At 45.6% G+C, this 26855-nt stretch overlaps 2 protein-coding genes across 3 annotated transcripts in view; one reads left to right on the forward strand and one right to left on the reverse strand.

Moving 5' to 3' along the window:
• The window catches only part of Slk (STE20 like kinase), a 60221-nt gene extending 47208 nt beyond the window's left edge, over positions 1-13013 (forward strand). The window contains exons 13-18 of the mRNA XM_036171948.1: positions 2098-2227; positions 3007-3131; positions 3595-3783; positions 4274-4399; positions 5214-5327; positions 9551-13013. Of these exons, the coding sequence (XP_036027841.1) occupies positions 2098-2227; positions 3007-3131; positions 3595-3783; positions 4274-4399; positions 5214-5327; positions 9551-9697 (831 nt within the window). The 3' untranslated portion in view covers positions 9698-13013. The remainder of the gene's footprint in view (positions 1-2097; positions 2228-3006; positions 3132-3594; positions 3784-4273; positions 4400-5213; positions 5328-9550) is intronic.
• A 2729-nt stretch (positions 13014-15742) lies between these two features.
• The window catches only part of Col17a1 (collagen type XVII alpha 1 chain), a 38319-nt gene continuing 27206 nt past the window's right edge, over positions 15743-26855 (reverse strand). The window contains exons 32-53 of one of the 2 annotated variants that reach the window (XM_036202162.1): positions 26788-26823; positions 26019-26054; positions 25697-25777; positions 24728-24763; positions 24008-24085; positions 23109-23162; positions 22926-22967; positions 22695-22748; positions 22088-22147; positions 21344-21394; positions 20735-20857; positions 20122-20259; positions 19666-19728; positions 19162-19302; positions 18660-18749; positions 18455-18565; positions 17772-17918; positions 17225-17575; positions 16584-16721; positions 16274-16336; positions 16102-16182; positions 15743-15798 (exon numbers count right to left, since the gene is read on the reverse strand). In XM_036202162.1, coding sequence (XP_036058055.1) covers positions 15743-15798; positions 16102-16182; positions 16274-16336; positions 16584-16721; positions 17225-17575; positions 17772-17918; positions 18455-18565; positions 18660-18749; positions 19162-19302; positions 19666-19728; positions 20122-20259; positions 20735-20857; positions 21344-21394; positions 22088-22147; positions 22695-22748; positions 22926-22967; positions 23109-23162; positions 24008-24085; positions 24728-24763; positions 25697-25777; positions 26019-26054; positions 26788-26823 — 2030 coding nt within the window. The remainder of the gene's footprint in view (positions 15799-16101; positions 16183-16273; positions 16337-16583; positions 16722-17224; positions 17576-17771; positions 17919-18454; positions 18566-18659; positions 18750-19161; positions 19303-19665; positions 19729-20121; positions 20260-20734; positions 20858-21343; positions 21395-22087; positions 22148-22694; positions 22749-22925; positions 22968-23108; positions 23163-24007; positions 24086-24727; positions 24764-25696; positions 25778-26018; positions 26055-26787; positions 26824-26855) is intronic. The other variant, XM_036202170.1, reaches the window with a different exon arrangement.

Consider the following 26855-nt stretch of genomic DNA (forward strand, 5'->3'; position numbering starts at 1 on the left):
GATCTAAGCACTGCCTGCCTTGACTTTGACTTTCTCATCCTCGGTTTGTACTCTGGGCTGTTCTCATTGTTTTTGGTTGCACTGTACCCAGCATCTCCTCCCCCCCCCTCCCAGTACTGAGTCCCTCAAGACACCTCATGTAATCCAGATCTTAAGGACAGTGGCATACACACAGATGGTACAGACAGAAATCACACGTACTCAGTGGCAGAGCTTTTATTTACCTTTTTGTTTCACATATTTATTGGCTTGAGTTTATACTTTGATACTTGACTTCTGAGTCTAAATATAAAGTCGATATATATGCTAGTTAAACTGTTGGAGCAGATATTTAAAAAAAATCTAAGATGCAACCCAATGTTAAAATTGTTGACCAAGAGAAATTCCTCACTGCATCTCCAGGTTAAACATTCATTGAACAAGTTTACATGTAGACACTTTGTATCAGAAGTTAAAAGAAATAATATTTTTATTACAAATATTTGTTATAGGAAAAAGAGGAATGTAAGTTGCTTTTTTATTTGTTGTAATTGCTTAAGAGGTGGCATGCAGATTTTGCATCTCTTGAACAATACCTAAAAGGCTTTATTTATTCTAGATGACTAAATAAATAGAAGCGTTTTGGTTTTGTTTTGTTTTGTTTTTTTTCCTTTTTCTTTTTCGTTTTTTTGTTTTTTTGAGACAAGATTTCTCTGTATAGCCCTGGCTGTCCTGGAACTCACTCTGTAGACCAGGCTGTCTCCAAACTTAAAGAGATCCGCCTGCCTCTGCCTCCCGAGTGCTGGGATTAAAGGTGTGTGCCACCACCGCCTGGCACTAGTTGTATTTTATAGAGACATTTTATTAGTCTTTCTTTCTGCTACTGTGTATTTGGATTTATAGTAAAACATACATGAATATACAGATGAAATGGTGGTACCATTTGCAACTCCACATTACTCCCTCACAACCAACTCCAGAGGCACTGCCATAGGCCAGCTCTTGAAGGAGATTTGCCAGACTATGTGCATTAAGGACCAGGCTGGTAGTGATCCAGATCTTGTCTGACTCTGTCCATGTCCCAAAGAACAGTTCTGAAATAGAGCTGGGACTTGATTGTTTCCTGGATGCAGGAAAGAAAAGAGAAAAGGACTCTCAATAAGTATTGTTTCAGCCCTAAAATATAAACCTACATTTTTTAAATTTGTGTATCCTTTGAACTAAACACTATCTTTTGTTACTGCCAAAAGGGGATAGAGATCCAGACTTACCTTTTTTAAAGCATACATTTGGCAAATGTTAGGTGTCCAACAAATACTTATTAAGTAAGTTAGAGAGTCTCAAATGTGTTGATAGAATTTCTTCATTGTAAGAATTTTGTGTTTAGCTTCATAAAATGTTACTTTCCTAACCCTAATTTATCTCTCTCTAGCCAGGCATTGTTTAAGTCTTCAAACTCTTTTTCTTTTAGGCACAGGTTATAGATGATAAGCGCTGTCCTCCACTGTTAGTTCAGGCGAGGTCCTTCTGCTTCAGTCTGTTTCCTAGAAAAATAGTGTTACACTGTTCTCTCTCTCTCTCTCTCTCTCTCTCTCTCTCTCTCTCTCTCTCTCATTGCCTGTAATCTTAAAAAGACTTTCTTATTTACTCTTGTTCTAGTTAAACCATAGTGGAGCAGACATTCAGCTTCAGAAGTTGTAATTTTGTTATTTTCCCAAAGCTGTTAATGAAATAGAACATTTTAATTATGAATTGATGTATACTTTTTATGTGTATCATTCTTAATAGTGAATTTAGAGTGTTTGTACATTCTAATACTTTTCTAGATTTGAGTTGAGTGACCAATACATTTGTGCTGTATCTGTACAATATAATTTTAGTGATTTTTTTTTTTTTTAAAAACGCCGCCAGCTTTGTAAGCCTCACTTAGAAATCTTCTTAAGCACAAGAGATACAGTTCAGTGCTAGAGTACTTGCCTTCCATGCACAAGACCTTGGGTCAGTCTCCATCACTTTCCCTAAAGAGGAAGAAAGAACTTCACTAATACATAGGCACTAGGTAACTGAATGTTCAGTTCAGTAGATATGTGTTAACAGATGGTTAACTGTGTCTATTAGGAACAAGAATTTGTTCAGAAGCAACAACAAGAATTAGATGGCTCTCTGAAAAAGATCATCCAGCAACAGAAGGCAGAGTTGGCCAATATCGAGAGAGAGTGCTTGAATAACAAGCAGCAGCTTATGAGAGGTATGTGAGAGGCCACAGTGTGTGCTCACACAACAAAAAGTATCAGAAATACCTCGGAAACATTGCCTTGAGGTGTGCATTGCGGAGTACTGAGTGCTTTTCTTTGCTAGGGTGGCAAGGGGAAAGATAAAGTTCAAATAAAAGTTTCTTTTTTTAAAAATTGAGAAATACTGTGAAATATAGAAGTGTTTCTAAAAGTATACTTAAAACATGGACTAGAGATGTAGCTCGTTGGTAGAATATGTACTTATTGTGTACATGGTACCCTGCATTTAAGGGCCTGGTTCAACTCTCAACACTTCAAAAACAACTCCCCCCCCCCAAAAAAAAACCACAAATAACCCAACTTAAGACATATTTAATCTATCTGAATAATTTTATATACTCATTTTGCCTTATAATTACCATATATACTCATTATGCCTTATAATTACCAATGTAAGTATATCATATATAATTATATAATAAGAAGATGATAGGATGGAATTTTAAGTCCTTATCTCCCCCTCCCCTCATAGACTAGTGTAGTTTTTTTCTTTCTTTTTAAGGTGGGTTTTTGGCATTCCTGGTAGGACATTCTTAGTTTAGGATATTAAAACAAAATAAAAAGTGATAATAAATGCTATTTTACATTGGTAGCATTTTATTTATACCTTGGAGTATCTGTTTGTGTGTGTAAGTTAGTGTATATAAAACACTTTAATGAAAATATTAAAATGAAGGGCATTGGACATTAGTGAAAAGAACTTAGTGACCCTGTGAAAACCACTGCCTTGTAGCACGAGAAGCTGCTATTTGGGAGCTTGAAGAACGACACTTACAAGAGAAGCACCAGCTGCTGAAGCAGCAGCTCAAAGACCAGTACTTCATGCAGAGACACCAGCTGCTTAAACGCCACGAGAAGGTGAGCGAAGGGAATGTCTTCACCTCTCTGCTCATTTTACTTCACAGAGTTACTCTGCTTTGTAGTTTAATTTCTTAGAGAATAGATTCTTGGCTTTATTTCTCTTTTACCTTTTTTTTTTTTTTTTTTGAATTTTGAGTACTTGTTTGTAATCTTAATTTTGATTGCAAACTTTTCTATCATTTACAGTATTTTAAAGACCTTATAATAAATTGTCATTTCATCTTGTATCTCGCTGGTTCCAATTGTGACTCGGGTATCTTAGTAACGTGTCTTTCCTGAACACTGCTGTCATCTAAGAACTTTCTTTTCTTATAAATTATTTTTGCCTAGTATTTTGTTACTCATTATGCAGTTATGGAGAAGGTACCTATGGGAAATAGTAAAAATGCGTGGACCATGAGTGTGGGTGCTGAGAGTTAAGTTATAGCCACACCATTCAAGTCTGTTTAAATCTTCTTAGGAAACAGAACAAATGCAGCGTTATAATCAACGACTTATTGAGGAATTGAAGAACAGACAGACTCAGGAACGAGCAAGACTACCCAAGATTCAACGAAGTGAAGCCAAGACACGAATGGCCATGTTTAAGAAAAGTTTGAGAATTAACTCAACAGCCACACCAGACCAGGACCGTGAAAAAATTAAACAGGTACTTAAACAGATGGTTCCTTTTCAGGGTTTAACACCTTTGAATAACCTTTAAAAGTATCTCATAATTGGGTTTAGACATTTAGTCTCTCCTTGGGATTGTTATTTTAAGTTTCTGGGATGGGGCAAGGGTATGTTATGTTCCAATTAGTCTTCCCTGTGTGGGACCATAGAGGGCAAAGCCATCTCTCCCTGGACAGATCTTAGACCATGGGAATGAGATAACTTGTCTACCCTGTGACACTTCTGCAGCAACAGACAGGTCATCTTCTTCCACTGGAGATGAGTAAGCAATTGAAACATGGAGGCTGTAATCCAGCAATCATTTCCTCTCCCTTTACCTAGATCTGTAGGCTACAGGTTGGAGTATAGGATTACAGCTTTAATTTACTGTTGTTTAAGCTTTGTTAAATTCCCTAATTATACATGTAGAGTATGCAGAGGTTACACTGCTTCCTAATTCAATTATCTTTTGTTTTTCTTATTTATAGTTTGCTGCACAAGAAGAAAAGAGGCAGAAAAATGAGAGAATGGCTCAGCATCAAAAACATGAGAGCCAGATGCGGGATCTGCAGCTGCAGTGTGAGGCCAATGTCCGAGAGCTGCATCAGCTGCAGGTTAGGTTCAGGAGCCTGACAATGGGGAGTGTAGTGGCCAGCCAGCTTGTGTGGCTTCTGTGGAGAAAATAAGGACTAATCCAAGTTTGCACATACTGCTTATGAAAGGGCTAGAGCATTGAAAGCATGTGCTGCCTGCATAGCTCCAAAGGAAGAGCTGTGCAGTACCATAGAGCCTTGTTTTTGTTTCATATAACCAAGGTGAATGTAAACACGAAGCTAAATTAATAAAAATTAATTAAAAAGTATTTTTTTAATTTAAAAGGATATGGCTGATTTTCTGGTTTTGTTAAAAAAATGGTAAACATTTGGAATTTTTTTTTTTGTAGGAAATTAGACTTTAGAGAGGACTATTTTTGGAATTCATATGGAATGCATAGTCCATCTAGGGAATGCATGAAATGCTTATACTTTCAGAGTAACAGAGGTAATTTTGATACTCTGTATGTTTGGTTAATTTACTGGAGTAGAATACTTACTAATTCCAAATCTTTTACCAACTGGAAAAGCAAAAGCCCAAAGTATTTCTGCTTAAGTTCTTTTTTATATATATTATGTTAACAGTTTTATATGATATTTAGTATTTTTTGCAAGAAGATACAAAAATTTCAAAAACAGTGAAGGCATTTATACACTTATAAAACAGACTGTTCCACAACTCTTGGCACTTAGTTTTTAAAGGAGAATTTGAACTTCCATAACAGCATGATATCTAGCCAATAATTTGTTATTTTGAAAGAAAATTGTATCTGTTAAAAATTGCTCCATTGACCTGAAAAAAAAAAACAAAACGTAATACTAACTTTATTTTCAGAATGAAAAATGCCACCTGTTGGTTGAACACGAGACTCAGAAACTGAAGGAGTTGGATGAGGAGCACAGCCAGGAGCTAAAGGAGTGGAGAGAGAGGCTGAGGCCAAGGAAGAAGGTAACTTAAAGCTGTGCTGCGTGCTGGGTGTGGTCCATCCCTTACCTGGATACTGCAGAAATGAAAAGACAGTGTCCCTATTCCCAGAGGTCAGGATCTGGTGAGAAGTGATTACAGGTGGGAAGGTCATTGTTGGGGGGTGGATTAGAACAGGATGCAGGGGAGCAGAGTATGTGAACATAGGAAGAGGAGGAGTGCTGAAATCTCTGAAGAGGTCGAAGAGGGAGAAGCCGGGTAGGGTATGAAGCATGAATAATTACTTGCAGGCAGGTGGGTAGATTGGAAAGGAATGGGACAAGCAGAGGAAATAGAAAGAGCAAAAATACTGCATGTGTAAAATGACAAATAGTTCCCCCTGCAGAGTAGTACAGGGTGTGGGGCTTAGGGAGGAGGACAGGAAGAAAGCAGGGACGGCGAGTCTGCTATTAGCCAAAGCCACAGTAACAAAGGCCTTGAATTAAATTTAAGACACGAAACGTAAGAATGGCTTATTTCCTCTTCCCTTCCATTTCCCTTGTTTGTAACTGGACTTCCCTGATGGCCTGACTTCATTGGTTAACCATTGTATTTCCTGCTGTTACTGTTGTCCACATTCCTTTGTTATTCCTTAAGACATAAACCTTTATTTTCTTATGAGCTTCCTGCCTGGTGTGTATCTCAGTGATGATGGTACATGCCTGAAATCTGAGCACTTGGTAGGTGGAGACAGGAGGATCAGAAGTTCAAGGTCATCCTCAGTTACATGATGAATTTGAGGTTAGCCTGGGCTACATGAAACCCAGTCTCAAAAAGCAGAAGGAAAAACAAGTTAAAAGTGGGTGATGTATATAAAGAAAGCAGTGTCTCAATATTTGAGACCACAGGTATGTTTATTAATGCTGTTACTATTGCTATTTTGAATCAGGGTTTGCTGGCTTCAAGCTTGCAGTGTTCCTGCCTTAGGCTCCCAGGTACTGAGATTACAGGCATGGCCACTGTGCCCAGCTCATTAGCTTTGTTACTCTCAGTTTGAACTTTTCACTCAGTTCATTTCCTCTAGGCCTCCTCTTCTCCAGGGTCACTGTGCCTGTGAGGGCCTTGTTTCATCACTCGGTTCCCATCTCAATGTGCTGTATCCTGTCTTGTTTGTTTTTCTTTATTATATCCTTCACCACCAGATATATTCTCTGTTGTCTTATTCCATGAGAATATAAGCCCCTTAGAAGCAGGGAGTTTCTTTCTCTGTTTGTTCACCGATCTGTATCTTGCTGTTAGAGGAGTTCTTAGAATGTTCTAAATGACTAGTGCACACCTGTTGAAGCTGATGGAGAATGTCACCTCAGCAGACACTAGATTGAACTCAATTTTCATCTCACCTTTCCTTCCTCTAGGAGCTCCACCAATATGACATGTGTTCCCCCATCCTCTCCTTTTTTAAAAATTTTTATTTTTTTTTTATTTTATTCTTTTTAAAAAAATATTTATTTATTAAAATTTTTTTCATTCTACATACCAACCCCAGTTCCCCCTCCCTCCCCTTCTCCCGCCTCCTCACCTCCCTCCCACTCTACCCCCATCCACTCCTCAGAGTGGGTAAAGCCTCCCATGGTAGTCAACAAAGTCTGGCATACCAAGTTGAAGGAGAGCCTAGCCCCTCCCCATTGTATCAAGGCTGAGCAAGGTATCCCATCACAGGGAATGGGCTCCAAAAAGCCAGTTCATGCACCTGGGATAAGTCCTGGTCCTGCTGCCAGGGACCCCACAAACAGATCAAGCCACACAACTGTCATCCACATTCAGCGGGCCTAGTTTGGTCCCATGCAGGTTCCCGGGCTGTCAGGCCAGAGTCAGTGAGCTCCAACTGGCACCGGTCAGCTGTCTCTGTGGGTTTCCTCATCATGATTTTGACCCTCCTCCTCCTCCTCCTCTTCCCCCTTCTCCCTCCTTCTCCTTTTTTTGGAATGCTGAATGCCGTTTATTGAAGGAGGGAGGTCTTAAATATAGGCTTACAGCACAATTGGAGAACCCCAGTGGGCAGAAGTTTGCTTCTGATTTTTTTTTTTTTCTTTTTTTTGAGCTGAGGATCGAACCCCGAGCCTTACACTTGCTAGGCCAGCGCTCTACCACTGAGCTAATCCCCAACCCCGATTCTGATGTTTTACAATCTTGCTTCTAAGCTGTTAACGCCCAATATGCTGTATACACAGACAAGGAGCTTCCCTTAAGCATTCAGGAGGGTGGAATCTCCCAGGGAATTAGCATAGGGATGATAACATGGTCAAGGTCAGCAAGCAATGCAACAGTTACCCAAAATGGGAGCCAGGGCCCAACAGGTCCCTTCCTATTACTAAAAAATGAGCTTCTGACTTAGGTTGCATGGGACGTGAGCAGGTTACCTTACCTGCCATGGAGACACCTGTTCAGGCCACACAGGCGTTCTGTCTTAGGTTGGTGAGCACACACCCCCCCCCCCCCCCCGTAGTACCCATCTCTGAATACTCATTATCATACAGGCTCAATTGTGTGAGAGATGCAGATTTAACTGTTGCCAAAGATCTCTAAGTGGCACTGGGCTTACAATCTGTGTGTTCGACACAGAAAAGACCAACAGAAGTCTTAACCCAACCATAGCTGGTAGGCTAAAGGCAACTGAGCCATTCCCTTCCTTAACGAGCTTTACTGCAAATTAGAGACCTTGTAAGATGGTATCCCGAGAGCAAATGGAACTTGAGTTTGTAAATTTATAACTTTCAAAGCCAATCGAAATGTATATAACTATTGAGCTAAATTTGTCATGCCCAATAGAATGAAAGATTGATTAACTGTCCGCATCCTCTCTCTTAATTGACATCCAGGTTAGAACCTGGCTGACCTAATCTGTGATACTTAGCATTCAACCAGATATTAATTGTGACTCATTTCTGGTATGTATCTCTTTCCCTTTGCTGAGCTTGCTCAGCCATGCCCTGCTAGGCCTTCTGACCTTAGTTCCTTTCCTTATTCTTGCTTGCCATCTGTTGTCAGTTATCTTCGTGAACATCTGAAGGTGTCATAGAGGTGTTGGTAAATCTTCAGTTCCATCAAGCAGGACACAAAGCCTGCAGTTTGACTTGGCAGCCTTCACAATGATAGACACGGGCTGACTGTCTCTCCCTCTAGCCACTTGGTTCTCCATGTGCTCCCCATGGATAGAGTAACCATTCCTTCTGCCACCTCTGTCTTGGTGTTGCTGTCTCAGCTTCTCTTGTCTGAAGACTTCTCTTGTCTTCTCTCTGTCCTGCCTATCAATTTCTGACATTGCCTCATGACTAAGTGCATGTTTTACTTCTTCTGACTAACCTTCTTGTACTTTGTTTCAACCTAAACAATAGCACTTTTCTTTAAATGACTTATCTACAGTCACCAGTACCTGTCCATTCAGTTCACTGTAACAAAATATTATAAGATGGAGGCTTGAGAAGTCCATGTCCAGAGTTCTGGCATGGTCAGGTTCTGGTGAGGGCTACCTTCTTCAGGAAAAGAACTCTGCTTGCCCCTTAAAAAAACATTTGGAGGGCAATTTCTTGTTACTCTATTCTTGTGACCTAATCACCACTCAAAAGGTTAACCTCATGAAACCATTGGGGTTAGGTTTCAACAGATGCAGCTCTTTTTATCAAACACTTAGTATTTTTGCTATGTATTGTGGGTATAAAAGATGAATCTAGTTTAGATACTTAGGTTTATATGGCTTGTGTTTCAGTGTGGAAGAAAGATGTATATGTCACTGACACAAAAAGTAGGTGAAAGTTACTAATAGGTGTCACCTGCTGGGTGCTCACATTTAATGTTCACGTGGCATGCCAACAAGGTAAGTTAGGCAGTGCCCTTCTGCTGTAGCAGAGGATTAACTGAGCTGAATCTTGAACCTGGGGTTGTGAAAAGTATGTGGTCTTAACTGTTGAATAAAATGTTCGGGGCTAGGAGTTTTGTTTTGTTTTTTAAGATTAAAAAGTTATGTGTATGCATGTATATCTGTGTGTGGGTGTGTGCATGTGGGTGCGGGTACCTATGGAGGCCATCAGATCCCCTGGAGCTGGAGTTACAGACAGTTGTGAGCCACTTGGTACTAGGAACTGAGCTGTCCTTACAAGAGACATTAAGCCATCCCTCCAGACCATGGACAGTGGTGTAATCTTGGCTGTCAGAGTAAATTCTATGTACAGTGTAAAACAGTGCATAACTCTTGTCTCTTTCTTCTTAAGACACTGGAAGAAGAGTTTGCCAGGAAACTGCAGGAGCAGGAAGTGTTTTTTAAAATGACGGGGGAGTCGGAATGTCTTAATCCCTCAGCACAGAGCCGTATCTCCAAATTCTACCCTATTCCCACCTTGCATTCCACTGGGTCGTAGCGATAGCAAGCATTCTCCGTCTGGATTTGGCTTCTAAGTACATCATTGTATTCCTTCATCTTCCTCAGTATGTATGACTCACAAAGACAATCACCTGTTTCATCTTCTCGGTGGTTCTGAAAATTTGTTTCTTGGATTTTATTGTTAACAGAGATGAAGGGCAAATGAACTAAGACAGATGCCAGGCCATGTTGGCGAGTAGCATCTTGCAGTAATTCCCTAAGGTGGTTTTGTATATTGACCTTAAATATTGTATTCTTTAGACACTGTTACTAAAAAACTGCCAGAGAAATAATGTTTAAAGGTATTTGGAGGGAAAAAAACAACAACCAAACCTGTTACATCACTAAGTATTAATAAATATTGTTTTACCTGATTTCTCAATGATGCTAAATTCTGTAGTAAAGATTCTGCTGTAGAAGTGGAGTAATTTTCTTTTGGTAAACCAGCTCTTATTAAAAAGCCATGAGTTATCGAAGTATGTTATTGATTCAGTACATAGATATATTTTTATCATTAAACAGGATCAAAGTCTTTTAAAAAAGAAAGATTATTTCAGTAATCTGTCACAAATATTAGCCTGTGTGGTCAAGAACTAATAATTGAGGTGCTAATTTTATTAAGATAGTGCCTAAAATACTAAATTTTAATCATGTATAAAATGGGATTTTCTTTTTGACCAACAGGAACAAAGTACCCTCTCACTGAACATTACTGTTTTAAAAACTTGCTTATATTGCCACTTAATACTCATCCTAAAACCAATGTATAAAATTTGGGGAGATGAATGAACTAGCTTTAAAATGTGCAAACTGAACATATAGAATTCACCGCATTGTTAATAGCACAGACTGAGCTCTTCCACTTAATCCCTCATAAGAAGCCCACATCTCAGCAAGTTCAGTTCCGCAGTAGAAGCTTAGAGGTCTCTGTGCCCCGAGCTTTGGTCACGACTGCAGTTCTGAAGCTGGTCTTGAAGCCTTTGTCCACAGAAGATTCTCATTCAGTATCAGACACACATGCAAAGTGACACTGTATTGTTTCAAATGGGGCTATTCAGGTGCATTTTAGTTTTAGTTTGTTCCATGTTTAAATTAATTACTTTGAGTCAGAAAAACCTGAAACCTTTATCATGTGGTTGCTGGTACATGTGATTATTAATGAAATGTTCACTCTTAGTTCCTTTTGAAGCTCAGCATCTCACCCGCGTCAGGTCAACAGTATTATAAACAGCACATTTGTGAATGATGCTTGCTGCCTGCCATTGGCAACCTGCTCTCTTCTAAGAGTGCTAGGTACCAAATTGTAAACGTTTCTGTTGTTAGCTATATTTTGAGGTTGGTGAAGACTAAAATGTCAGTGTAATGTTGTGGAAACACCAGTTCATATTAAGAAAATGTAAATGTCTGTAGTACTTTCTTGGAGTTCATTTGAAAACTTTGGATGCTGAACTTTATCTGGTTTAGATGGTTTAAAAATGCATGTGTAACTTTAATTTTATAATTATTTTGACAAGCTTAATTTTCTTGGACAACCTTGTAGGTAGCCTTAACTTTCAGCCAATTTTGTTTTTTATATAAATATATATATATATATACATATATATATAATGTATGGTTGTAAATTCATACACTTATCACATGAATGTGTTACTGTATACAGAATCTTTAATGCTTTATTTTCAGATGCTGGGTTGAAACTGTTTGAAAGCCTTTAAATATATATCTTTATAAAGTAATATTCAGGATGATGATGGAAATTGTTTATATTATTATGATAAAAGACGGAATTATGTTGCCCAGTGTATTTAATGATTTATTTGAAGAGGGAGAGGGGAGGAAGGCTCTTATACACCACTTTCTCCTTTGAATTTTTCAGTTTACTAGATTTTTACAAGTGATTGCTTCAGTCAGTGGGCTTTCTTTTCAGCATCATTTAGGTCATTGTAGACATGATTTGATCTGAATATCTGCCCTTGCTGGTCCTTTTCAGCTTGACGTTTAGAGCATTATATCTGGGATGGAGGCTGGAAGGGGTGTCTCCCTGCAGACTTTCCTCCGAATTCCCTGCTGCTGCTTGAGGTTTCTTTCAAGCATGGCTGTATTCCTGTGGGTGCAGGGACTGTCCAGTGGTATACATGGGGAGGGGGACACTCCTCTCAATATTTCAGGTTGTATATAGAAAGTGTTTTGTAATAGAACATGCTGTTTCTAAACTTGCCTGCTTCTTGTAAGGCCTTACGCCATGTAGATAATAGTGACCGTTCTCTGCTGCATGAAGTAGGTGGGGAGTGGCTGGGGGCACAGACTTCTTTGAATCTGAGAGTACAGTCAATCCATCCCCCGATTAAGTTGTTTGGTTGCTGTGGCAGAGTGTGCCATCAGTGCATAAAGGAAATGCTCCATGTGTGTACCTTCAGAAGTCACCTCCCCTTTCCCACACGCCACACCTCCACCACACTTCTGCAGGTCCAGCTCCCAGAGCCCAAGCGCAGGGTTTCCGTAGACCTCTTGACCACAGGCTGTGGGTTGCTGAGTTAGCTGCTGTTTTATGTGGAGTCACAGTAAGCTTGCTCTTACCCTTTTCTTTGGGGAGGAGGAACTTTAGAGTGCTTTTCCTTTGCTGAAAATGGTGGAACCTTCCCCCATGACAGGACATGGCAAACTGTAACTAAGTAAGAAGCAGAACCGGAGCTACCTCTAAGCAGTGTTTTCTCAAGCACACGCTCTCAGGCACATGAGACCCTCCCCATGGAGGCTTCTCTGATTTCTTGAGCATCAGCAAGTCTCGGAAGTGACTGTTTTTTCTACTTTCCCAGGCCCTCTGCACCCTTATACTTCCCCCATTCCACACTGTGCTTATTATATGACAGAGACTCTTCTAAGAAGCCAAATTCGGCCAAATTAATAGCTAGGAATATTGCAGAACAAAGAAGTGCCCAGAACTGCAGTGGAAGAAGGGTGTCCATTCTAATAGCCTTCTGGTCCTTCCTCGGAATGCTCCTGTAGGACACGAGTGATATTTTCAGTGCTTCTCTTATGTCAGAGGCAACAGTTAATGCCTCTGCTGTTGTTGTTGTTTGGCTGACATGGTTTTGATAATGCTTTAAAATTTCTGCTACAAAGCTTGGAATAGAGTGTTTACCAGTTTCAAATGTTGGCTGCAACTTAAATGTTATTCTTTACAGTGTAATAAGTTCACAAGCTAAATTTTCAAAGAGAATTTCTTTTCACATTATGCTTCTTGTCTACTTGGAATCAGAAACATATCTTTTCAATCCCAGGATTGTCAAACAATAAAGTTATTTCTTAATCTATTTTGGGAAGCATTTTTTTTAATTAAAAATCTCAGACATGAGATCGTCCTGCCTGAGACACTTTGCAGTTTTTTGGTTTTTTTTTTTTTCCCTTCCTTCCTTCCTTCCTTTTTGGTCCTAGTTACATTTTGAAAAATTCGCTCTTCTCTGTCTTCTGACCTTCCATGTTTACCACCGATCCTAGTCATTGTGGTAACCAGTCTCTCTCCCCTGACGTGGACTTTTTAACTTGCCGTAAGTACCTTCTAACATGCACACTCCTCGGGGAGGCACTTCAGATGTCTGTTGACATACAGGGTGTGTGCTTTTATTTCCTTCTCTTCTCCTTGAAGATAGAAAAGTTGTTTTACCAAGTGTTTCAAATCCAATGAAAAATCATAAGCTGAAACCCTCTTGTTACTTATCAGTTGATTTGTTCAACACCACTCAGTAGATGCTGGCAACCCTGCTTGGCATGTGTGTAGCTTGGCTAGAGGGAGGCAGTGATATCATTTTCTAATCTCAGAGCGTTGTGCAGTATTGAGCTCATTCCTGACCACTCCCCCATTCCCAGGGAAACAAAAGAGGTTCAGATCCACTGCTGTCCAGCTAAAGATATGACTCATGTCTGTCGGTCCTCTCTCTGGGTTTTGTCTGGAGAAGGTGGTACAGTTGGACTTTCCTCCCATTTCTTCTGAGTGTAGAACTCTATGAAGACTTAGATAGCTTTGTAAAGTCTAGTAACAAGGGATTATTTCCTAGGTCTGATTAATCAAGGTAGGAATGAATCATTAACATGTAGTACTGAGCTCCAAAGTAAAAAGTACTGTTTCAAAAGGTTTTCATTATGAAACTGATAAATTCTTTAAAAATTAAAAGACACATTGCATTCTTTGTTTTTCACAATAGGTACTATTCTCTGTGGGCAGTAAAACAAGTTATCTGAAATTGTGAAGGATGTATGAATTCATGTGCAAAGATTCTCATGTTGATTCTTGTGGGTACCCATCAGGATATAACAGCCAGGCCAAAAGACCATGCAGCGTTCTGATGATGCAGCGTTCTGATGCTGGGCTTGCGTTGGTGCTGCTGCAGCTGCTTGTTGGAGTGAAACTAAATTGGTCTTTTCTCTGGGGTGATATATGAGATACTCAGGAGAGAGCATATAAAAGTAAAGTAAGTCCCACCGGGTGGTGGTGGTGCACACCTTTAATCCAAGCACTCGGGAGGTAGAGGCAGGTGGATCTCTGTGAGTTCAAGGCTAGCCTAGGCTACAGAATGAGTTCCAGGATAGCCAGGGCTACACAGAGAAACCCTGTCTTGAAAAACTAAAACAAACAAACAAACAAACAAACCAAAAAGAAAGAAAAGAAAAAGTCAATCCTGCCTTGGAAGAGTAGAGATGTAGAAGTGGATTTACATTATTCCCATGCTTATTTACCCAGCAATTGAGTCGCAGCTTGTAACTAATTACCATTGTCCAAGTGCAGACTCTTCTGGTTTTACCATGCATTTTTTTGGGATATCTGATATGTGTACATTTTCCTTAGTAGACATCTTTGTGGTCTATATATTTTCCTTCCAGTCATACGTTCATTGCAAAGAAGCTTGTGATTTGTTGTCTATGTGTTTATATTTCAAGGAACCTAGAAAGGATTGCTTTGTCCGGTGTGTCCAGGTTGATCTAGTAGCTTCAGATAAAAGCCTGCTTTTAGAGATCTCAGTGATAAAATGCTGAAGGCTGGGCCTAAAATGTAACCAGTCTTCTCTGCTAATTTTTGTAATGAACAGTGTTAGAGTCAGACCCAGTTAACTCAGATGCTTTTTTTAAACTTTCTTTCTCACGTGATTCATAATAAACATACTAAAAAAGAAAAAAACTTTAATTGAAAATTTTACAGTTGAAATGATTTTTTTCATCTTATAGATTACATACAAATGTTTTTAGATAGTGAAAAGTGCTTAAAAACCAGCTGCACCCAGGCTCACATGCCATTTCCTACGTACAGAACAGGGGCTGTGTTTCCCTAGCATCAGGGATTCCCTCTTCTCTTCCTTCCTTGCCCACTGCCCCCTTGTTCTGTCTTCTGTGGTCTAGTGTGGTATCATAATTGTTACTTCTGGCGTGCACGGGGACACGGACCACAGCTGTGACAAGTCAATCTTGGAAGCCAGTGGGAGGTGATTGGCATCTCTCCTGTGATGACTATTTGAAATATCACCTCTTTTGAGGATGTGAACTTCTCAGTTGCCCCTTCTTTTCTGAGACTGGAGAATGCAGAGTGAACAGGGAAGGAGCTGAAAGCATAGCCTTGGTAAGGACCAGAAAGCACCCATCAAGTGCACCCCTGCGAAGGCCCCATTCCCATTTTCCGGCCTTGTTTTTTAGGCAAAGCACCAAGACTTCCCAGCCAACATTTATATACCTGGCTTCTCTGAGGCTTAGGCCTGAGCTAAGTGTTAAAGAAGCCAGGGAGCTCAGATCTATATAGCAGAGAGGTTAAGTCTCATATTAAATTTTGCAGCTATTCTCAAGGCCAACCCAGTTAATGAAGCTGTTTCTGGTCGTGTGTCTTTGGATTTTCTGGATGTAGATATTTTGTTCAGACGAAAACACGTGCTGCTAGGTGACTTGGTCTCAGCAAGATGCGGACCAGTTCCCGTTGTCACCTACAGGGACACATGGACACAGGCTCCCGAGCACATCGCAAGAATTGGTCCGAGAAGTCGGTGGCTCTGCCAAGTGCCATTTATGGCTTGATGGCAATACTTCTTCTCTTCCTTCTCCCAGCGTACACTTGGTCTCCTGAAAGTCCAAAGGTGAATAGGAGTTAACTACGTAATGGCCAATGATACCAACAAGTGATTGCTAAAAGTGGCTTGAAAGGTTAATCCTTTGTAAAACTTTTTTTTTTTTCAAGTTATTTACCCTATTTTGTGACCAGATTCTTTCTCACTCTGTGGCAGCTCTGGCCTTCCTCCATCCCAGCTATGCTAAATACCTTTTTCTGCATTAGGTTTTGTTTGAATTTCTCAGGCTAGCCTGGAAGTAAATTACCTTTTCTCTACCAAGCCCTGGAAGCTCAGAAGCCACAACATCAGCACTTACCCCTGTCTCCTTTCTCTCCTTTTTGCCCTCGAGGGCCAGGTAGCCCAGGAGGACCTCGTTGTCCAGCAAGGCCCCTGTCACCTAGAAGCACAGAGAGGGTGTGACGTTATGATGGTGTGGCACAGTGTGGCACCAGAGGTGGTCATAACACGTGATCCCTGCTGCCACCTACCTTTGGGTCCTGGCCTGCCCACCTCTCCCTTTTGCCCAGGTGGGCCTGGAATGGCTCCATACGCTGCAAGGAAGGATAGAATTTAGCTGTAGACTGGAGGTTGCCGGAGGCTTGGGAAGTCAAGTGGTTTGTACAAAGCAACACAGATAGTGGTGGGATCTGGACTTGGACAAGGAAATGGAGCTAGGCTTTACTGGTCTGGGCATCTCAGCTACAGGGAGAAAGAGGGTCGTCAAGTTAGTATTTGTGTGTCAGGCCCCATGTGAGACCAAGCAGGCTAGTGCTGAGGAAGCCACGAGGGTATTCTTACTCCGGAAGAAGTCCATGAGGTCCTGTGTCACGTTGCTGTAGGCAGAGAAGACCTTGCTGATGCCGGGGGGACCTTGGGGCCCAGGAGGGCCTGGTGGGCCCTGGACAGTGTAGGCCATCCCTTGTAGTAGACCTTGACCTGCAGAACACCAGGATGCAGGTGTAGGAAGCCGACTCCATTGTACTGTCTTCAGACTCCCTTACTCAGAGCAGCTAAACTGGGTGAAACTGCCCTGAGGGAAAAGCCCTGCAGTCTCCTCCTCTGTTCTGAGACTGGCCTGGCCTGTTGTGACATTCCTGGGGTATTTGGACTGCAGACTGTGCTGATGGTTAGAAGGAGAAAGGACTGCTTGGCTAACAACCTTGACAAAGTTCCATGCTGCTGTCACTGTCAGGCTTGCTTGAGCAGAGTGTCAAGCCCTTCGGAGTGCCCTGACCCCCACAGCTCGGTGTCAATACTGGGGTCCCTTGCACTGAGAGAGTGGAGACTTAGGAAGGGGTCTCCTCGCTTTCAGTCCCCTGCTCATCTGACTCCAGAGTTGCTATCTTCACATACATTAAGAACAAGGCCAGCCTGTGAGACTTATATGCCAAGGTGCACACATGCTCTTCCCCCTCGGAGGTCCAAGGGTTCCAACTTACGCTGCATGCTCTCTGACACCTGCACTGCCAGCTTGTTGTAATCCAGGTCTCCAGTGAAGCCAGCCCGGAATGAATCGCCATCGGTGCCATATATGCCACCTGCCCCTGCCCCATAACCTCCGCCTGGGCCGATGTCAGTACCGTAGGGGCCCCCATCTCCAAAGGTTCCACCTTCGCCCAGGGAGCCTTCATTGGCTCCCCCTGTGCCCATGGAAGAGCTGTAGGAAGTGCCCCGTCTAGCTGAGGAGCTGCTACCCCAATTGTAGTTCTCCCTTAAATGACCATCTCCAGGTGGTCCTTGGGGCCCTGGAGGGCCTGGAGGGCCGATGATGAAGCTGCGGACATCAGGACCTGTGGGGTAGGAAGATGTGTTAACCCCGACTCTGGTGGACAAAAGACTTGGGAGCTAGGGGTCTCTGTAAACTTTGAGGCCCTTGTACAGAAGAATACTGGTGAGTAGAGAAGCTAGTTTGTCTGGACTGCTGACAGACTTGTGCCTACTTCGCCACTCACAGGTCACAAAGGTCTAGAGAGGGGGGGCACCTACTTGTGAGGTAGCTAATCAGCTCGCTGCGGAAGTTATCACTGTTTTCAGCCGCATAGGTGGCCAGAGCTGCTGAGACACCTGGGGGCCCTCGAGGACCTGGGGGTCCAGGAGGACCTGGAGGGCCTGGGATGGAGGACAAGCCAGCAGCTGTGTGGGAGGAGAGGGAAAGAGGAAGGTCAGGGTCCTGGGCAGAGCAAGCTAGATTCTTGATCTTCCTGTCACCTACTGTGGGCCCTCCATGGATGGAGAAGAGGAGGGTAGGGGATGCCTACTGGGCCTCTTGCATGCAGGAGGAGAAAGAAGGCCTAGGTGGCCCCTTTCTGGCATCATCCAGGAATGGCTGCTTCCAAGGGGCCCTTCCACCCCTCAACCCACATCCTGTTCTCCTTGACCTTCACTACCAGGCATTAGTACGCTTATCACACGCCTGAATCCACAGCTCATGAGTTCTGCAAGGGCTACAGTTAAGAACTCTCTTTCTTCCTGTGTCTCCCCCTGCCATGGCTCATGGCTCCTCACAGCTGTGGGGCCCTCTTCAGGACCCCAGGACACATCCCTGTGCATGCTCCAATGGGTAGTGGCACATTGATTCACTTCTCCATGGCATCCCTGACAAGGACTAGGGATGCCCTCACAATAAGGCTGCAGCCCTCTGCCCCCTTCCCTGTTCCCTAGTGCCCTACTGTGCAAATAAGACGAGAGGTCCTCCACGCTGATGCTGGACCACGCGCTGCCTGGCATCCCGGGTGGTCCAGGGGGTCCTGGAGGTCCAATGATGTCCCTATAGTCAGACCCTGGGACATCAATGGGCAGTAAGGAGTCACAGCCTGAGCCAAGGGCTCAGTGTCTGTCCCAAATCTTTTGATGGATGTCCCTAGTTGGCCTTACCTCGGAGCATGGTGAGTAGTTCCTCGTAGGATGTCCCTGGCAGGCCAGGGGGTCCTGGTGGACCAGGATGCCCAAAGCTGATTCCAGAACCTGGGGAATAAGGTCCCAAGCTGTTGGAGACTCACATGGGACAGGGAAGAACAGACACAAATGGCCTGTCAGGGAGGAGGGCAGTTTGGACAGAAGTGGGGTCTGAGGAAAGGAAAGAAGATGGAGAGGGGTGAGATGCAGATGTAGTCTGGGCAGTGACACCCAATGGGGAGGGCACTGAGCAGAGCATAGGACCACACTGCTCAGCAGTGTTGGATGTGGAATGTGCATGCTTGTGCATGCATATTCTCTGGTGCTCGTTTCTCAGACTTGCTCTGGGGCTTGTACTTTCTCTGAGCAGCTCTGGAGACCCTGCAGGGGTCAGTGCAGCTGGCAGAGGGGTGCTGGTCAGTGGCCATCTCAGTGATGTTGGATGCTCTAGACTTCATTCCATGCCCTCCTGACCACTTACTTGACATATAATTGAGAATGTGTCTGCTCAGCTCTCCATAGTCCAAGGACAGGAGGGACCCATCTCCACCAACTCCTGGTGGCCCTGGGGGACCTGGGGGCCCCACCAGGTGCTGACGTAGATACTGCCATACATCATTCCCTGGAAAGGAGAGGATATGCTTTATGGATCAACCCAGAAGCCCAGTCGGGTCCATCTGCCCAGCCTGGCTCCTTAGTAACAGCTGGGAGTTCTTGGTTCTTGGGACACACATGCAAGTCAGGGAAACCAGCCTGCTTCTAGGTGCCTGCAGTGGAGGAGGATAGGAGATTCACTCTCTCATTTTTGATGCATTTGTGACTGAGCACACAGGGTGGAACAGTGAATGAGTGAGTGATTTGCTCCTTGTCACAGAAGACTTCCTCTTGCAGTCCTTACAAAGCTCAGCCTGAGACCAGTGTGCCCACCAAGTGAGGTCAGAAGAGAACAAAGAGGCCTCATTGTAGCCCACAGCAGGTGACTCACGTCGCAGCATGGCCAGGATATCTTCTGAGGAGGCAGAGGACAAGCTGACCCCGTAGCCAGACGCTGTGGGAAGAAGACCTCAGGTCACCTCCCTGGTCTCAGAGCAGACCCTCTCTTTCCAGACTCTGAAAGGTCAAGGCAGCTAGGCATTGTCTTTGGGCAAAATGAACAGATGGAGCATTTCAGGCTTGTCAGGAGGCCCAAAGAGGCCCAAAGTAGATGTTGGTTTTTCATAGGGAATACCATGTTCTAGAATATGCTTTAGCCTGACTAGATCCTGCCAAGCCAGGATCTCTCTTTGTGAAATGTTTTTCACGCCTGCCCCTATCATGCCTCTGTTCCCAGCGATGCAGGGTTTGCTGAAGCTGGGTGTAGAACCAAAGGTTCTGTAGTTAGGGGAGCATGCAACACCTAAGAGAGGAGGAGGGTCTCAGAACCTGGAAGAGACAGACTTACTCCGCAAGTAGCTGACCACCTGGCTTGCCAGCTGGGAGTAGTCCAGAGTCTCTCCTGTGATGGTGATGACAGGCCCTGGGGGCCCTGGTGGGCCTGGGGGACCCTGGACTCCAGAGAGATGAGTCCTGATGCTGTCACCTGCCAACAAAGGAGTGAAGCAGTCACGCCTCCTGCCAAGAGCATCCGACCTCCCTGTGGTCACGGGAAGGAGGGAAGAGTGTCCTGGTCCACACAGAGCCTGAGCCATGGCCAGCAGGGAGCCCGGGCTGCTTTGCTACTGACGAGAATCAGGCTGAGGCCTGTGCTGTCCATGAGGGTATGGGCTGACAAGACTCCAGTAAAAGCCATCGTTTGATACATCACCTATACACAGGGATGGGACGGGTATGAACACATTTGAAAGTGTGTGTGTGTGTACATATATGTGTTCATTTTGTACATGTGTGTAGTATGCACATAGAGATCTCCAGGTAGGATGAAGATGAGGCATATGTGTATGCTGGCCAGCTCTCGACCTGCAGGCCAGGCTTCGTGGGTGGAGATGTGGGCCTGCCACATAGATGACTACCCTTCTGCCTCAATCTCCTCCCAAGCTTGGTGACTGGGTACTCACTCTGCATGTACTCTGCGATGTAGTTCTGGATATCCTGGCCAGAGCTGCTGAAGGAGCCTGGAGGCCCAGGGGGCCCTGGAGGGCCAGGTGGGCCCTGCATGTACAGAGTGCTGGATGATTCCCCTGCAGGAAAGAGAAAGTGTCCTGACTAGGTGTCTTCACTCTAGGTCAGGTCCAGGCATTGTGTCCCTGCCTGGTCCAAGGCTTTCTCTGTGGAGAAAATAGGAGAGTGGCAAACAGAAGGCCACGCTGCAAGGACACAGAGCTGGGTGCTGCCCCAGGCCAGCCCTCCTGGCCCGCCCTTCCCTTCACAGTCTCTCAGGACCTCACAGCCTCCCTCCTCTCTGGCCACCCGTAGCTCCCAGGGCCTGCTCCAGTCTCATCTTTGGTCCCCAGGCGTGGTCCGATAACTATGATACTAGTACACCTTTCCTTCCATCCGCACAAGCCTGTGGCCTCCTTAGAGGTAGCTCATGTGGAGCCTCTGAGGAGCTCCCAAGTTACCATGGAAATCAGACATGCGGAGATGAATGGAGGGATCACCATCCTCACTGGAACCCTCAGCCTCACTCAGAGGATGGAAGAACTTTATTCTCTTTTAGTTCTTACCGTGAGAGCGACCACCAGGGATGCCAGGGGTACCTGGGACACCAGGATCACCTGCAGTCCAAACCAAGAAGCCCTGTTTGTACCACCTCCTCCAGGCAGCTCCCTAGTTAAGTTCAGTACTCTTAGTGGGTAGCTCAGCAATTATTCCATGTCTACTATAGTCTTGCTTGCAAAGACAGCACATCTCCCTTTTGGGAGGCTCCCTAAAATCCACAATTGCTGGGCCTGTATCCCTCTTTGAGCAGTAACACACACACACACACACACACACACACACACACACACACACACACACACCTGTACTGCACTCAGTCTTGTACATACTTAGCTATTCACAGTGACTCTCTGACCTACTTGTGTGGACCAAATGCACTCTGAATAAGCTCAGAGTTCTTGGAGGTCAGCTCTTGCTACCTCACTCCTACCCCAGGTTGTGTATGATGTACCCTGGATGGCCTTGCAGAAGGGACACCTACTGCCAGATACTGATTTCCATTGGCCCACTGAGGGGATAGAGCAGACAACCTGGGGTATTGCCTTCCACAAAGTCAATCAGGTGGAGATTATTGGCAGTTTCTGACCACCCTGCCACTCTCCTGTTCCCATCCCATGCTGCAGGCTGCTGAGCTTCTCATGGGACACAGCAGAAGTGCCCTTGCCTGTCCAGCCTTATCCAAAGCTTTGGCCACCAGGCAGATGAGCAGAGGACACTGGCTTCTGGGATCCCCAAGACACAGATCTTACCTTGGTCTCCCTTGGGACCTGGGGGGCCAGGTGGGCCCGGAGGGCCAGAGAAGAAGGTTTCTGCGAGGAAAGACATAGTTGGAGTGTGGCTTACATGCTTCTGAGGAAGCAGAGGTAGCACAGTACTGGGCACACTATAGATGCTCAGTCAACACCTGTCGTATATAAATGAATGAAAAGATGTCTAGGTAGACGGGTAAGAGGGTGGAGGAATGGGTAGATGGATTCTCTTCAAGGAACATGTTCTGGCTAATGCTTATTCTTAGGTTATTTCCATACATTTTTGTTAATATTGTTGCCCTTATTTATTTCCTGCATCTTTCCTACTTGATCAGATCCCTGCTCCCTGAGCACAGGAACCAGGCCTCCTGCTCACCCCAGAGTCCCCCAAGGCCAGAACTGGTTCTTCCTTCTGGTCAGGTTCCCAGTGTAGCTGGGTTGACACAACATATTTTTTCCACATGCAGCAAATAATGGATTCTGTATTTGCTCTCCTCTCTAAAGCCAGACTGGGGAAGTCTGGGAGGTCAGTCAGGAAGACTGCACTGCTGAAACCACAGGCTAGGTCTGAGGGAAGGATAGGTGTGACTGGATGCCCCAAAGTTACCTGAGTCAGCCAGGAACGATCCTGGTGGGCCCGGTGGGCCTGGCGCGCCTTCCCCTAGGGAAAAGAGGCCCAGGACTCAGTAGTGCCAACAGATGAGCCAAGAGCCCTCTGCCTGGGGGAGGAAGCAGGGATGCTCTTCCTGAGAGCCACCTCAGAAGGACAAGGCTCTGGGCCTCCTCCTCTCCCGCTTCCCCTGTCCTTGTCCCTCCCAGCAAGGAGTTCAGCTCTCACCTGGAGGGCCTCTGGGTCCTGGTGGGCCTGGGATTGCAGGCCCTGCAGAAGGCAGAGAAAGTGCTGGCCTCAGAGGGCTGGTTGACTTCCTGACGGTAGGAGCTGAGCTTCCTCATAAAATGCCTCAGGTCCCTCCCCTGGCCCTCAAGACTCCCCACCTCCCAGAGATCAACGAGATCTCACCTGGTGGTCCTCGTGGACCAGGTGGGCCTGGAGGACCCCGTAAGTCGACACCTTCTGTAGAGGGAAGCAAATAGGACCAGAGGCTATGGCCAGGCTCTTCACCATACTCCTGATCTCTCACCGGGATGGCTAGTCTTGGGGCTGCAATCCAGGTCCTGATTGCACACCCCCCTCTGGGACCCCATCTGCTGTGATGCCCCCAATTCAGAAGCAGGGTGGGCTGCAAACTGCAGGAATGGGGGGGGGTGGAGTAACGGCAGGCATCGGACTTTTGTGTCAGCCAACCAGAGCTGAATGCCTACGTCTGTGTAGCTAGCTGGCAGCTTTAGGCAACTTTTCACCCTCTCTCAGCCCCTGTCTCCTCCACCGTAAACCAGGGTCACTGAGACCTGCCCCTGTCGGGGTGCTGAGATGATTCAGACTCAGCAAAATGCCACCAAATGCTGAGCCCCTAACGTTCTGCCTTCACACTGCTGGGGTTGGCCGCCATCTTTGTTGCTGGATGACACAAGCGTTCAGGCGGGAGGTCCAGCTGCAGTTCCCCTTGGGCTCTTGACAGAGTTTTGTGGACAGGAGGCCACAAGTGTTGGATCGCTCACCATTGTTCTCTGAGTTAAGTATGCATGACTCCTGCCAGCCACACTCACTCCCAAGGTCTGATCTGACCCAGGTCCTGCTGGAAGCCCAGAGCCTGTCAGCTGTCCCATCCTGGTGACCGCTTCTCATGCCAGACAGACCCTGCTGTCCTTACTGGCTCCCATCGTAGAGCAGGGAACGTGATCATTGGGACATGAGACTTTGCAGTGACTCACAGGTGCAGCTGCCCAGGCCCTGACAACACTGTCATCTCTTCCATTCCCTCCCCAGTGACACCTGCCCTGGACAGTGGTTGCACTCACGGGCAGAGAGGACCTCGGAGATAGAGCTGCCACTGGTTATGAATGAGTCACCGGCAAGTCCTGGCTCCCCTCGTGGGCCTGTGGGGAGGTCACAGAGTTAGGGTGCACACACACACACACACACACACACACACACACACACACACACACACTGCCTGCAGCAGAAGATTCCTCTGGGGTGGAGCCAGATACAGGGTGGGGACCTAGTTGGAGGGTGTAGTCGAGTCAAGGAAGGGCAGGGCCTAGTGAAGAGAGGCTGTATTCCAGTGGAACCAAAGAAAGGCTGGTAAGTGGAAAGCAGGGCCAGGTCACTGATGGCTTCAGCCTGTGGCCAAAACCCATGGCGACTTGGGCCAGTTTTCCCAAAACCCACTCACTTGGAGAAATCGCTGGACAGTAATGTTATTATCAGGGTGGTTGTCTGAAGCCCAAGGCTATGAACATAGTCTGCTTAACCTTGACCAGGGCACCACAGGGCCTCAGTCCTCCTGTCCTGAGGACCCCAACCCTCTGAGAAATAAGGGGAGGAATGAGAGGAGGTGGCTTCCACCACAGTGAAGGCTTTGCAAGTATCATGGTGAAGAGCCTGAAAGGCCCCACTGTTTCTTCCAAAGCACACATCTCCCCCTTTATCTAAATTTCAGGGACTTTGACCCCACTTGGGAAAAACGTCCCCCCTGACCCAGCCCACAGCCTGTGATTTTACATGCTGTGACATACCTTGTTGTCCCGGGAGACCAGCAGGGCCAGCAGGACCTGGAAACAGTTTGGAATTACAGAAAAAGCTAAATTACAGCCCCACCCACCAAGGTCACAGGAGAAATGGAAGAAAGGGCAGCTGCCTGGAGTCCACAGGCTTCTCCCAGAGTGTGGACTATGTCAGGAGTGATTAGCAACCTGAGGTCAGCCCTGCAGGTAAGACTCTCTCAGACAGGAAGGGACCCCAAAGTGGGCAGGGCTGCCCCTTTTGACACTTTCTTTACCAGTTGGGGACATCTATGTCTCTCAAGTGTCTCCCACTCACTGGAGCATGCTTGCATTGGGTATAAATCATGTACTTAACTTGAATATAAATATTTTAAGTAATTGAAACACATAACAAGATAGCAAGCATTTGGGAGGAACAGGAAACTCACACTCACTTCACTTCTGAGCATTTTGTTTTGTTCCATTTCTGCAGTTTATTGTGTAAGAATGTGGTTGTAACCACAGAGCTCACACATACCCCCCAACAGTGAGCTCTTTTATATAATGTCGATACCTCCTCACAGCTTTTCTCCATGTTTCTGCAGCCCTTTCATGCTACTGGAGGATTTGGGGGTACTTCCTCCTCATAGAGCACTGGCATTTGTGTTTCCCTGGATACCGATTAGATTATTTTCTAAGAAACAGTGTTCAAGGCCCTTCATTCTAATTGTGCCCAAGCTCTTGGGGGCAGAAATCCTCCCCTATTGTTGGTTGGCTGTGTGACCTTAGGCAAGTAATTCACCCACTCTGGTCTCAGCTTCTCATGTGCAAATGTGGAGAGTAGCACTGGGATCCCCTGTTGTGAGCATGGGCTTTCTGGAACCCTCTTTTCTCTCTTTCCATAGTTCCTGCCCATGGTGTCAGGATTTGAACAAACGTGGCTAGAATCTGTTGCATCCATAACTTGCTGCTGATGGAGGCAGAGCAAGAAGACAGACTAACCTGGGGTCCCTGGAGGTCCTGGGGGTCCCATGGCACCAGGAGGTCCGGGAGGTCCGGGGACAGTGATTGTTGATGATCCCTCTGGAACCAAGGGACATGGGACACTGAGCCACACTCATCCCCTTCAGAGGTGCCCACACCCCAGCAGGCCAAGGGTGAGGCAGGCCAGACTCTGCTTCTCACCCCTCTCACGCCCTCCTTCCCTGTGCTGCTGACTCTCAGAGCTCACCTTGACCTAAGCTCCGCCCACCTGCTGGCAGCTGCCCTTGAGCTAGGCTAGCTGGCCCACAAAGGACAAGCAAACAGAACTCAGGCTGCCTACCTGAAGTCACAACTCTGCCTGGAGCGCCAGGTTCACCTGGGGAGGACAAGAAGTGTGGACAAGAGGATTAATCAGTGGCTTGATAAATCATCTCCAAAGTGTCTGATTGCATGTGTGGTCCTTTGGACCTCAAGCTGATGGGATTTTAACAGTGCAGGGAGTCTGGGGTACACTGAGCATTTCTCTCTCAATTGAGACTCAGGGCCCAGAGCATCAGTCATCTCTCAGACAAGGAGTTTCCTGGGAGGCTATGGAAGAGTTGGCCCTTCCATGAGGCCAAAATGGGGCTAACATGAGACTCAGTCTCAATCCCACCCACCCCAGTCTTTTAGTGGGGTTGAAACACCCCTTCCTTCTTTCCTATGTCAAGAGCTATTTCTTCAGACCTGATGTCACATGTAGGTGAAGGAAAAGGTCTCAAAAAGCCCCAGTCAACAGGGATGGAGCCTTGGTGTTTGATAGGCAAACAAGGGCTGGAAAGCCTGGGGACAAGCAGCTTCCTTTCCTACCTTTCTGCCACAGAGCCTGGGACATGAAAATGAGCCCCAGACTGAGGACAGAGAGATGGCAAGAGCAGGTGGGCCTGAGGACTCAGGACCAGGGTTGCTCTACACAAATCTCAGTGCTCCTTCCTCTCAGCCTTCTGTTGGAGCCACTAGATGCCACTGTTGCTCCAGGCTCCGGTCAGAGCAGACCTCCCCCTTGTCAGCCCCTCCCAGATGTAAAAATGGCTGATGAAAAAAATATCTTATTGGGGAAAATCACATACCTTTAGTCCCTGGTCGGCCAGGGCTACCAGGAAGTCCTGATGTGATTAAACACAAATCAGTCAAGATG

Source organism: Onychomys torridus, chromosome 1, assembly GCF_903995425.1.
Source record: "Onychomys torridus chromosome 1, mOncTor1.1, whole genome shotgun sequence".
NCBI classification, from domain to species: Eukaryota; Metazoa; Chordata; class Mammalia; order Rodentia; family Cricetidae; genus Onychomys; species Onychomys torridus.